Source organism: Canis aureus, chromosome 27 (assembly GCF_053574225.1).
Source record: "Canis aureus isolate CA01 chromosome 27, VMU_Caureus_v.1.0, whole genome shotgun sequence".
Taxonomy (NCBI): Eukaryota; Metazoa; Chordata; class Mammalia; order Carnivora; family Canidae; genus Canis; species Canis aureus.
This window is the reverse complement of record NC_135637.1, coordinates 42,029,933-42,042,912: the sequence shown is the minus strand read 5'-3', so window position 1 is coordinate 42,042,912 and position 12,980 is coordinate 42,029,933. Positions and strand designations below refer to the sequence as shown.

The 12,980-nt window shown below is 37.7% G+C and overlaps 1 protein-coding gene across 2 annotated transcripts in view; it reads left to right on the top strand.

Moving 5' to 3' along the window:
• The window catches only part of PCDH15 (protocadherin related 15), an 869,139-nt gene that overhangs the window by 238,155 nt on the left and 618,004 nt on the right, over nucleotides 1–12,980 (top strand). For both annotated transcript variants that reach the window (XM_077874888.1, XM_077874887.1), the window contains exons 3-4: nucleotides 5,966–5,980; nucleotides 6,505–6,570. In XM_077874888.1, the coding sequence (XP_077731014.1) occupies nucleotides 5,966–5,980; nucleotides 6,505–6,570 (81 nt within the window). The remainder of the gene's footprint in view (nucleotides 1–5,965; nucleotides 5,981–6,504; nucleotides 6,571–12,980) is intronic.

Here is a 12,980-nt window from a genome sequence, read left to right as displayed (position 1 = left end):
CCTTGGGACACATCTTGCTATTATTAGGATATTGGCATAATCTCGCTCCATGATTGTTCCTCAGTGAAGGCAACTGGATGGTTGGCATATAGAATTCTAACAGAAATTATAATCAGTTGGAGGCAACTGAAAGTCTTCCCCTCTCTTCTCTTTCCATTACTCCTCTTTCTCTATTATGTTAACCTATCCATCATCTTCCATGATAAATCCTACAGAATCTCAAAATCCTACAAAACTGGCCTATCACTTTCTTTACCTTATTGGTAGACTTTCACATATGGAAGGGGAAGCCATTTTACCTCTCCCTCTCTAGGTTTTTGACTGAGACCCCTTTTAATAAAATTACAAAATAAAAAACAGAAATTAATTACAAAGATATGAGACTCAAAGGCAGCCAGGAAGTTGAGGCTTATATATCTGCTATCCTAGACTAAAGAAAGGGACAGGGGTTTGGGACCTCAAAGAGGGGGAATAAATTAACAGGATAATGTGACGAAGAAATTTTTGATAAACAATGTTTGCTTTGACATGCAGATAAGTCTCTTAAATGAAAAAAGTTATCTCTGATAATAAGTCTATATAGGCCTTACTATCCTGGTATAGGTCCTTTCTAAATTCTTTTATATTGTTGAAGGGAAGGTAAAAAGCCTTTCCTGACTCTTCTGGGTCTCCGTTGCTTTCACCTCTTCATGCCCAAGTGGGGTATCCTGAGGTGGCACTTCCTGTCCCCTTATGCACTTCTACGGAGGTACCATTAATGAACCTGTCTTTAGTCAATTAATTTCTTGTTCATTCCTTCCCCATTACTTATATATGAGAATGATATTTCAAATATTAAAAAAGAAAAAAAAGATTAAGTTATAGAAGGTTTTTTTTTTAAAGTTTTGTAAATTTGGCTGAAGCCATAAATCCCTGCATTCAATAAAAGATTGCTGAGACTCAATTATGTTCTAGAAAATTTGCCCTGGGGATGCACTCTTGGGGAATAGAAGATCTGTCAGTGAGGAATAAGATATTCATAAACTGGTAGAAGAAGGCAGAGTTATGAGAGTATATATCAGGGAACCTGAGGGTTAGAAATGGTTTCTTTGAGGAAGTAAGGCATGCACCAAAATCTAACGGATATGCATGTGAATGATGGGCTGAGAGTAAAGATTAGAAACAAGAAATACTGCAATATGGAAAGGTCTTGAGGTAGCTCAGGATGGAGCACAGAATGATTAAGGACAAGAAACAAATCTGTCTGGAATGTTGAAAGCAAAGTGAAGGCATAGAAACAGATGAGGCAGGAGAGGAGGGGAGGCCATATCACACAGGACCTGGTGGGTCATGCAGAGGATTGTAGGGAGGGCATTAAAAAAAAAAAAAAAAAGTTTTAACCTACAAGCAATGGCAAATCATGAAAAGGTAAGGAGGACGTTTTTCCTTATAAAAGATCACTGTGGATAAAGATAAAAAATTAAAGAGCAGGGGCTGATTGCCCATAGGGAACGTAGTTAGCCAAACCTGTTTGATTAGCAAGAGATTGGATCAGTGTTTTGATACTGGAGACTGACGCAGTAGGGAGATATGAAAAGTTTCTTTACACTTTTATTTTTTTTTTCTGTAAGAATTAAAATTCAAGACTTGTTGATGGGGATCCCTGGGTGGCGCAGTGGTTTGGCGCCTGCCTTTGGCCCAGGGCGCGATCCTGGAGACTCGGGATCAAATCCCATGTCGGGCTCCCGGTGCATGGAGCCTGCTTCTCCCTCTCCCTATGTCTCTGCCTCTCTCTCTCTCTCTCTCTCTCTCTCTCTCTCTCTCTGTGTGACTATCATAAGTAAATAAAAATAAAAATAAAAAAAAAAAGACTTGTTGATGGACTCAGTCCAGGCACATGAGCGAAATGGGTAGGCTCAAAGCTGGCTGCCTGGTTTCTGGTCTGTAGAGCGTGATCCAGAAGTATGCTAGTCATTGAAGCAATGCATATGGAAGAGGCCAGGTTTGGGCTCAGGATAGCAGTACATTTAGGGCACTTTTCAAATTGCAAGTATAGGTATCTCCCGGAAGTAGGACTCAATCTCAGAAGAGAGCTCTACGGTAAATACAATAGGCAAGTGAATGATACAATCATGGCAATGATGTATAAATATACACCAAAACCAAGAAGTAATGAAGTTGTATTGAAATTTTATTGAAAACACATTGATTGGCCTTAAAAGGACTTTTTAAAAAAGATTTTATTTATTTATTCATGAGAGACACACAGAGAGAGAGACAGAGACACAGGCAGAGGAAGAAGCAGGCTTCATGCAGGGAGCCTGATGTGGGACTTGATCCTGGGACAGCAGGATCACGCCCTGGGCTGAAGGCAGGTGACAAACTGCTGAGCCACCTAGGGATCCCCAAAAAGACATTTTGAAAATAGGCTAAGGTGGAAATGGGATTTCCCTGCCTCTTATAACTCCGTGGCAAGGCATGAGGATGTTTGGACAATTTGGGATTATTGCCTTTCTGCGACCCATCTGTGGCATGCTCTGAGCTCCAGGCTGGAATAGGACCAGCGTATCACAGATTTAGTGCCTTTGAAACCAAAGCATTATGTATTTTTCTACTACTACTTTTTAGGTCTTAAATCCAACTTGTTGCATGACATTATTTAAAAATAAATGACTTATTTTTAGCTTGATGACGAATTGGCGGAAATATATCACCCAGGCATTTGTATTCATAGCCTGCATTTCACAATAAATTGGTTATGGGAATCAGGTAGGGGCCTGAGAGGTTAGAAATTTGAGGCATGAAAAACAATGAATTTGTGATTTAACCAGGACAGTCAAGGATGAAATTAAATAGATTAGGGAAGTCCATTTCCAAGGTTCAAGAGTCATCAGCTAACCTGCTTTTCATGTGGCAGACAAATTATCCACAGGCCGTAGAGAACACTATCATCCAGCCCCCAATCTGCTTTCTAGTCTTCATTTTGATGCCCATTTGGAAATTTTGCATACACCGCACAACCCTGACTATCCCATCCAAAACTATTTTCTTTTCAAGACAAGTCTGAATATACTTCATTAATGAAAATATTTTTGTACATTTCAAAACTAATTAATCACACTTTCATGAACGCATCATTCCAAAACAAACATTTTAGCTGCTGTGAACAATGTTATTAATGGATTATTTTTAGATATCTGACTAATCTCTCTTCATTAACGTTGTCAGTCTTTAAAAAATTAGATCACTTTGGGTTTGATCTCAAATAAATAAAGTATTTGTTAGATATGAGAATATCTTACTGGGGTTGGAGGAACGTGGAGGCTGCTGGAAGAGGAAAACTTAGGGAAAGTCTCCTGATGCAAGCTGAATGGGAGGAACCACAGCTGAGCCTCTACATTGGTGAGGACGCAGTGAGAAGGGAACTTCTGGGCAGCTCTCAAGGAAGATGTTCAAATGAGAGTTTCTAGCTGGGGAGACTGCAGTTCAGGAAAAATCAACCACATTCTGTTAAGACCATCTCTTAAGAATTGGTTGCTAAGATTGCGTGTGATAAATATGATGGTTACTAATGTTCTAAGATGAATATGATGGCAATTTGGTCTGAAAGAGTTCTTGTGAGGAAGACACACCCATCTGTACAGTGGTGTCATTTACCCAGTGGAACATAGTGTGCACCGAGGAATATAGTGAGAGGCATTATTTTGATCTAGACTAAAGACAAGGAAGATTTTCTGGAAGAGAGATGCCAGGTTTTTGAAAAGAGAAATAGAAGTCAAGCCAGAGAGAAAGAGGAGGAAAGGCATTTGAGCAGATGGCACCGCAAACATGAGTTGGGTTGGTGGCGGCTAAAGCATGGATCACGTGGAGGGGCGAGGGGGTTAGGGAGGGGGCTGGGAGGTGGGGAGTCACACTTGGCTTAGATGAGCAGAGAAAGGGTATGTGTACATTTAATGATACCCAACTGGTGAAGGAATAGTCTGGAAAAGTAACTACTCTCTAAAAGACAAAGAGGAGAGATGTTTGGTAATGCGAGAACTGCTTCTGGTAAGAACCGGTCAGGTTTCCTTTATTGTCTTCTGCACAAATGGCCTCTGCCTGTTTGCGTATCCCATTTCCACTCTCCCCATGCATTGCCTCTTTTTGCTTTTAATCATTTATGGCATCAGTGAACTGATTAAGGAATTGCCTCCACATAGACCACATTGTACGACACCCGTGTGGTTGTTTATGCATCTTTGTTGTAGCTGGTCTCTAACCTTTTTCACCTGAGACCCTTGAAGAGCGGAGCTGTTGATTTTGTATTCCCATGTTCAGCACAGAGTAATTCATCTAAAAAAATCTGACTAAGTGGATGAATAATGCTCGAATGTATAGAGGGCTACAAAACTAGATGAAAAAAAAATTGTGATAACATGAAGTGAAAGACAGATTCTGATTGGGGATGTGGGCAAGTTCGATGAAATAGGAGAAATCTCAATTTACCAATAGTTGCAGAGCTTTGCTGGGCAGAAGAGAGGTAGAAATGAATTCAGGTAACAGAACTTCCCTAAACATATAAAGTATGGCTCAGCAAGAGTGAGGGCTCTGATATACCTCAAAGGCCACAAGCCTAATTGTATGTAAACCGTGTTGACACCCGACATCTTTTGAAACATTATCTTAAACCATTTAGATTTGAAGAGCTTTAAATGGTATCCTATGAAAGTTTCCTTTACTCCAAAGGAAATATACAAGGTTTTGTGCAGAAAAGTACCATTATTCTACCTTTGATTTGGGAGCATGGAAGTAATTCTCATGGGATGAATAGATGAACACGGGGGCATCTGGGTGGCTCAATGGTTGAGCATCTGCCTTTGGCTCAGGTCCTGATCCCAGGGTCCTGGGATGGAGTCCCTGAGTCCCGCTGGGAGCCTGCTTCTCCCTCTGCCTATGTCTCTGCCTCTTTCTGTGTCACCCATGAATAAATACATAAAATCTAAAAAAAAAAAAAAAAAGATGAAAACAGAGTGATAACAAAGCTTCTGGGAGGTGGTGAGGGAATCATTGCAAGAATAAGGGTGACAAAAAATATGTGTTGGGGGTAGAGGAAGGAGGAGGAGTGTAAAGAGTATGAGATATTTTAGATCTAAAAATGTTGTGACTTGGAATTCCTTGAATATTGATAAGGATGCAAAGAAAAACCCCGGAGATCTCTGAGATTAAGCTTCCCATGAGAGAGCATGTTCCTTACAGTATAGAACAGTGTTTTCCAAAGGCTTTATTGTTCATGTACCTGTGCATAATAAATAGGATTCGAATGAGTGAATGAACAAATGAATGCATGAATAAATAAACTTGGGATCTTCCAAATAACACACGTACCTGGGTGGCTTTAAGCAAATCTGGTTTATGCTGCAGCCGCAGGGAGTGTGCCATGGACATGGAGCTGCATCACACGACCCCATCAGGCTCACTGAGGATACCTCCTTGGGGGTCACTTTATGCCTCAGAAGTGTACATTTGACATCTCGCAGGCCAAGCCTTCACAGGTTAATTATTATGGATACTATAGCTCATTGTACTATTTATATGTTCATCATCATGAGATTCTTGACAAGGTATTAGCAGCGATTGGCAGGCACTATCCTTAAGGCTCGTTCGACCGAGGGATGATAGACTGTTCACAAGGATTTTGTATTTACCTTTTCACAGGAAACATATAAATGGGCTTTATAGTATTTTCAAGTCTATCCATAATAAAGTTTGGAGACGCTAATGACATGTATTATCAAGTTAATTGTTAATATGACATTAGGATGGGAAAATCTGATAGAAGGTTTCTATGTATTTCTTTTCCACAAGTCATTATGTGATGTATCTGTTGTTATATAGTGCTATTTATATCTTTCAATCCACACTAAATATATACATATATTCTTTCTTCCTTTCTTTCTTCCATTTTTCTGATCTGCTTCCATTGATGACTCTATACTTTTGACTCCAGACTGGCAATATGAGGGTAAGATGACAAAAATAAAAATGCCAAACAACCTCATGAACATTGCTTGTCTGTCTTTGTTTTATTCTCTTTAGAACATTATTAAAATTCTATTCACTCCCTTTAATTAGACCCTTTATCACAATTAAAGTCCAATTATGTTTGTTTCTGTTGTGAAGCTTTAATTACAATTTATCCTTGTTAATCATTCCTTTATGTTATTTCTTTGGGTTAAATTACCATCCCATTATCTCTGTCCTGAAGGACCTCTGCTCTCCAGTGGTCTGTGCTGGTGTTTTCTCAGTAAGATTCGAGTAGTTTTGTGGTGTACAAAGTGATTGTGTTATGACATTGTAAGGAATCTTTGTGGTTCTCATGAACATGTCTTTAGGTTAAAAAAAATATTCAAAGTAAAGTAATGATTCATATTGATTTGATGGTAGGATTTTGCTTTTTTAAGCATCAACACGTATCTCTATGAATTTCATCTCAGGGTGAGTCCCTGTGGTCGTTCCTTCTTACCTTTGGTTGTTTTCTCTCTTTAGATTGCAAACTAGCTAGGGGAGGACCGCCAGCGACCATAGTTGCTATCGATGAAGAGAGTCGGAATGGTAAGTGAGCTTCGTGTTTTCCCAACGACTTGGCTGAGAGGGATTTCTCCTTTTAATCCTAGATCTGTTACGTGTGGAAGTGAAGGCTGAAACCCAAATACACAAAGAGTACTCCCTTAACGTCTTCCCTGTTGGAGTTTAAATTAGGCCATATGCTGGAAATGCTTTACCTGGATAATATGCAAGAACCTTCTCTGTGACTAGAAAGGTTGTTTGCTCTTGATTGTAAAAGGAATATTTTACCCAGGGTCAGTCCAGGAGTACATCCAGATATGGCAGGGGCTGTTCTTTGTCAATAGGTTGAGTTGACTCTCATGCAAACATCTAGTCACCTGAGTAGGACACACTGCATTCCTCCAGAAGAAGCGGACTGAAGGTAAGCCTTCCACCACCAGCCTACACTGGTGGCAACCTGGTGAGGATTAAGCCCCATAGCCCCTAGGCATGGTGATTTGGGGGTGGTTGATGGGAAAACTGAAAATTCTTGGGAACAGAGAACCTGACAACAGGCCTGAGAGCAGAGGAAGAAGCTCGAGTGTTGGTACAGGTTGTCTGGCATAATTAGCAACTAATACCGAATCCATATTACATTCTTCAAGAAGTCCTTTTCCTTATCAAAACCAAAATAAATACAATTGGTGCTTTGTTCTACAACTCTCTCCTAGCCTCTTTTATCTTTAATGTGAAAGCGTTCACAGATTCTTCTCTTCTGTTAGGCTGCAGTAAATGGTATCTCTGGACTCCTTGTTTCTACTTCAAAATACTCTAAGTGTGCGAGTGTGCTCTAAGGCTCAGTTTGTCTATGAATTCTGTAATGGACCTTCCATTGGGTCTGTTCCATTTGTGCTTTCCATCTGTTTGAAAAAGTCTGTCTTAGAGTTTTATATGATATATAAAATTCATAAAATACATAAAAATTTATAAAATACAAATAAATTATACATAATATATAATTTATATGTATTATATATACATATATAATATATAGTTATATAAATTATATATAATATATACTTATATATTATATATAATTATATAATCATATATTTATATAATATAAAATACAAATAAATTATATATAATATATAATTTATATATAAATATATAATATATATTATTATATATTTATATATAAATATATAATATATATTATATATAAAATTTATAAGATATATAAAAGTTATACAATTATATATATATACATATATATGTGTGTGTATATATATATAATTTTAAAAGAAATGACATCAAGCAGATTATTAGAGAATGTTATTTTTTTTTCCTGGAATTTAACCTACATATATTTTGAAGGCTTGTATGACATATGTGATACCTTTATTGTGCAGTGTTTAGAGGCATTCCTTTACTCCTTAGAAGAGTTGGCTTTTTTTTTTTTCTTCCTGCATATGCTTTGGAATCAGACAAAAATGTCCATAGCATTGTGGCCTCTGTTTAAACAAAATTAGTTATCTATAATAAATTTTAGCAACATTAAAAAAAATCACAAAAACTTGGGTGTTCTCATTATTTTTTAAAGAGCGAGGTAAGGGTGCCTGGGTGGCTCAGTCTATTAAGCCTTCAGCTCAGGTCGTGATATCAGGATCCTGGGATTGAGCCCCACTGCCAGGCTCCCCACTCAGCAGGGAGTCTGCTTCTCATTCTGCCCTTCTTCACCCCATGCTCACTCTCTCAAGTGCTCTCTCCCAAACAAACAAATAAATAAAATCTTTTTTTTTTTTAAGATTTTATTTATTTATGAGAGAGAGAGTGAGCATGAGGCAGAGACACAGGCAGAGGGAGAAGAAGGCTCCATGCAGGGAGCCTGATGTGGGACTCAATCCCAGGTCTCCAGGATCACACCCTGGGCTGAAGGCAGCGCTAAACCACTGAGCCACACGGGCTGCCCAATAAAATCTTTTTTAAAAAAGCCAGTCTTCACTGAGCATGAAAGCATATACAGTTAACAAGTTATTATGAAGCATTTGGATAAATTGGAAGTAAATTTCATGTGGGTCTACAGAAAATGAAAAAAATACAGAAAATTTTCTGTCCCACATGTAGAAAATTGTGGTTTATCTATCATTAACTATTTTTCAAATACAAATCTATATTTCAAAAACAAATCTGTATTTTCTAAATGTTCTATAAGGAAGATAGTTTGAATTTTTAAGCAGAGACTAAAAAGAAAATAAAAAATGATTGAAGGCCACACTCTCTATTTTAGTTTCTTTATTGTTCACGACTTAACTTGAACCTATAAGTAGAGTTAAACTAAAACAGTTCTTGCTAAATAATTTTGTTTTAGTATGTGATGCTATACAAGGCTTGTTTTGCCAAACAGGTGATAATATCCACAGTAATGATGATATTTTACCTCCTTGTTATGATGCATCCCACTTTTCAAAGGACCAGGAGCTCTGCAGAGATATGCCATAGAGTGCTTTATGGTGCATGTGGTAAACGTTCAATATTTGTGTTTTAGAAGAATGTGACATGATACAGTGTAGTAACGTTGTGTTCTTTAATTGGCATATTTTGTAGAAACTGCCAACTCCTCAACATCCTGCCAAATTCGTTTGAGTTGAGAAATATAAATACTTGTCTAGAGACTAAATGTTTGCATTTTTATTTTACATTAAGTTTCTAAAAATATGATGATCAAGTGAACCTCTGCCAGAGATTATAATGTAGTGTGCAGTCATCCTTGTCTTGAAAATCTGAAGGAAGCAATGCATGAAAATGTGTTTCATATTTTTCTTCAAGCAATCTATGAAACTTCCAATAAGACCGTTAATTCTGACCCTGCTCTTAAACGCTCTTAATTTCTCTTTCTCTGAATCTTTTAATTGGTTGTAATAAAGGGGGATATTAATTTTACCAATAAAATACACATCAATTTTAAAGGTTCTGGGACTTCTTAAAAGAAAGGCAGAGGAGTGCCTAGGTGGCTCCATTGGTTAAGCATCCAACTCTTGGTTTTGGATCAGGTCATGATCTCAGAGTCATGAATTAGAGCCCCCCCATCAGGCTCTACACTCAATATGGAGTCTGCTTGAGATTCTCTCTGTCTCCTTCTCCCTCTGCCCCTCCCCACCGCTTGTGTGCTTTCTCTCTCTCTCAAATAAAATAAGTAAAATCTTAAAAAAAAAAATAAGGCAGAGCAAATCCTTTATTAAGCCAAGATAGTAAGTTCATTGCATGTCAACTTGCCTTTGGTTTACTTTATTGATGTCTATAGGTAAATAATCTACTAAAGTAGATCACCCACTAAAGTACAGCTTTTAATAGCTTAGGTTTTTTTTTAAGATTTTATTTATTTATTCATGAGAGACGCAGAGAGAGAGAGAGAGAGGCAGAGACACAGGCAGAGGGAGAAGCAGGCTCCATGCAGTGAGCCTGATGTGGGACTCGATCCTGGGTCTCCAGGACCACACCCTGGGCTGAAGGTGGCACTAAACCACTGAGCCACTCAGGGCTGCCCAATAGCTTAGGTTTTTTTTTTTTTTTTTTAATTATACTTCATTTTCTTATATTGTAGTACATTTATATAATGTCCGTTATTTGTCACACTCATCTACATAATTCATAATTTTTAGACTCTATGGGATGGGAACACTTCCTCTTTGTAAATGTGTACATTCAAATACTTAGCATTTATGCTAAATGCATCTGCATAGACATGTATATGTGAAAGAATTAAAACTGTAACCGGTGGAGATCCATAAACTTCTTTGTGAGTCTGGGCCCTATTAGATGCTTCCCCTCTTTGATCATTATTCTCAATAGCATACTGATAACAGATTCGTTATCTCACCCGTGATCTGAACCAGGAGTTCATTTTCTTCAAAACTGTTGGAAAATCAGCTTATGTTTTAAGGATGGAAAGTCAACACATAAATAGACACACAGTGGCTCCTGACCAACCACCTGAAGACTCACGAGCCCGTATGTAGAAACTTTTCAGTGTGTAATTACATTTAGAGAGGAGAACACATACAGAGAAACAGACCTAGGACGTAGTCTCTTGTTCAGTAAAATGAAAGTATCTAAAAATCCCTTCTGGAAAACTTATGTCCACACAAAAGCCTACACGTGGTTGTTTATAACAACTTTATCTCTGATTTATGAAACTTGGAAGTGACCTAGGTGTCCTTTAGTAAGTGAATGGATAAACTGGTATATCCAGACAAATTCAGTGTGAAAAGGAAAGAGCTGTTAAACCATAAAAGACATGGAGGGGTGCTTTTAAAAAAATAATTTAAAAATAGTATAATTAACATATAGTTATATTAGATTCAGGGGATATTTAGCTCTTTTATACATTACTCAGGACTCATCAAAATAATGTTAATTCCCACCATCAATTTAACCCATCCTCGCAGCCTCTTTCCCTCTGCCAACCATCAGTGTGTTCTCTACAAATAAGAGTGATTTTTTTTGTTTCTTTTGTTTGCTTGTTGGTTTCCTAAATTCCACATGAGTGAAATCATATGGTATTTATCTTTCTCTGACTTATTTCACTTAGCATTAAACTCTCTAGATCCATCATTTTTTTATGGCTGAGGAATATCCCATTGTATGTATACCACATCTTTATGTCATCCATCAGGGCACACTTGGGTTACTTCTGTATTTGAACTATGCAGTAAACACACAGGTGCATTTGTCTTTTTGAATTAACATTTTGGTATTCTTTGGGTAGAGAGTCAATAGTGAAATATTAATCCACGTGCTGAATCACATGGTAATTCTATTTTTCATTTTTTGAGCAATCCCCATACCGTTTCCTACTATGGCTGCATCAGTTTTAATCCCCACCAATAGTGCATGAGGGTTCCTTTTCCTCCACACCCTCGCCAACATCTGTTGTTTCTTGTGTGTGTGTGTGTGTGTGTGTGCACGCGCACGTGTATGTGTTTATTTTAGCCATTCTGATGCATATCAGCTGATACCTTATTGTGGTTTTAGTTTGCATTTCCCTGATGATGAATTATGGTGACCATCTTTTCATGTGTGTGTTGGCCATCTGGATGCCTTCTTGGGATAAATGTCTGCTTATATCTTCTGCCTATTTTTTAATTGGATTTTTTAAGTATTTTGGATACTACACTGTATTGGATATATTATTTACAAATATCTTCTCTCATTCAGTAGGTTGTCTTTCTGTTTTTTTTTTTTTTTTGATTATTTCCTTCATGTGTAGAAGGTTTTCCTTTTGATGTAGTCCCAATACTTTATTTTTGCTTTTAGTTCCCTTGGCCTAGAAGACATATCTAGAAATATGTTGCCACAGAGGATGTCAGAGAAATTATTGCCTGTGTTCTTTTCTAGGAATTTTATGGTTTTGGGTCTCATATTTAGGTCTTTAATCCACTTTGAATTTATTTTGGGGTATAGTGTAATAAAATGGTCTAGGTCTCTAGAGTTTGAAAGTAGCAGCCAACAAAGAAAGCCACAGATGACTTAATGAGGAAGTTCCCTTTTGGTTCTCAGGGAACATTCCACAGCCAGGGTATTAGTGAGGTTGAGGATTTTATAGATCCCTACATGCTTCCTGGAAGGTGGAGGAGGTAAAACATGGGAGTGATGACTTTAGTTGGTTGATCCTTCCCCAGAACTGCTTAATCCAAGTATGTAGTTAGGGGAGGGATAGAAGGGATGGAGAGATTGGTCCTTCACTTGAAACAGTTATGGTAGGAGGGGTATTCAAGTTCCTCAGAATTCTTTTCCTTCCATTTCCCAAACTACTAGACTTGGAGGAAGAGGAGGTTATATTTATATGTTGATGTTTTGTTTTTTTTTTCCCTTATGACTGTCAATTACATATACTTTAGTTAATAGGAAAGAATTAGTCAGACTCCACTCTGCACACCTCCAAACGATCCCAAGTGGAATTGCACACATGCCTAGTAAAAGAGGTCTTGCACTCATGGACAGAAAAAAAAATCTTCGAGTAACTAACATGTTTTAATGAAAATTCCCAAAGTTTAAACCAAGTGTGATGTGATGAAAATCTTTGACATCCAAGTGTCCAGAACCACCCTCATCCATTTTATCTATTTTTACTCATTCTTTTTCATTCTATAAAAACCAAAGAATCTAAACTGGCTGAAGGTTTTTACGATCAGAAGAAAAAGAGTAGACTCTTTATAGAATAGCCCACGGTAGAAGCTGAAGAGAACCACAGATGTGAGAGTGCAGGAGATATTCACGAGAGAGAGAACCTACTGAGGAACCTAGATGGCAGGTGTCAGGCAGCTGGGATGACTGTGTTCTTTTCAGGAAAAGCGAGAGACTCCCTAGAAGCCATGACTCCTGGGACTGCCTAGTAGATGCAAGATGTTTCAATACTTGTTTTCATAGATAGATTCCTTGGCTTGTGTAAATATTTAAAGAAATGTTGTTAAACA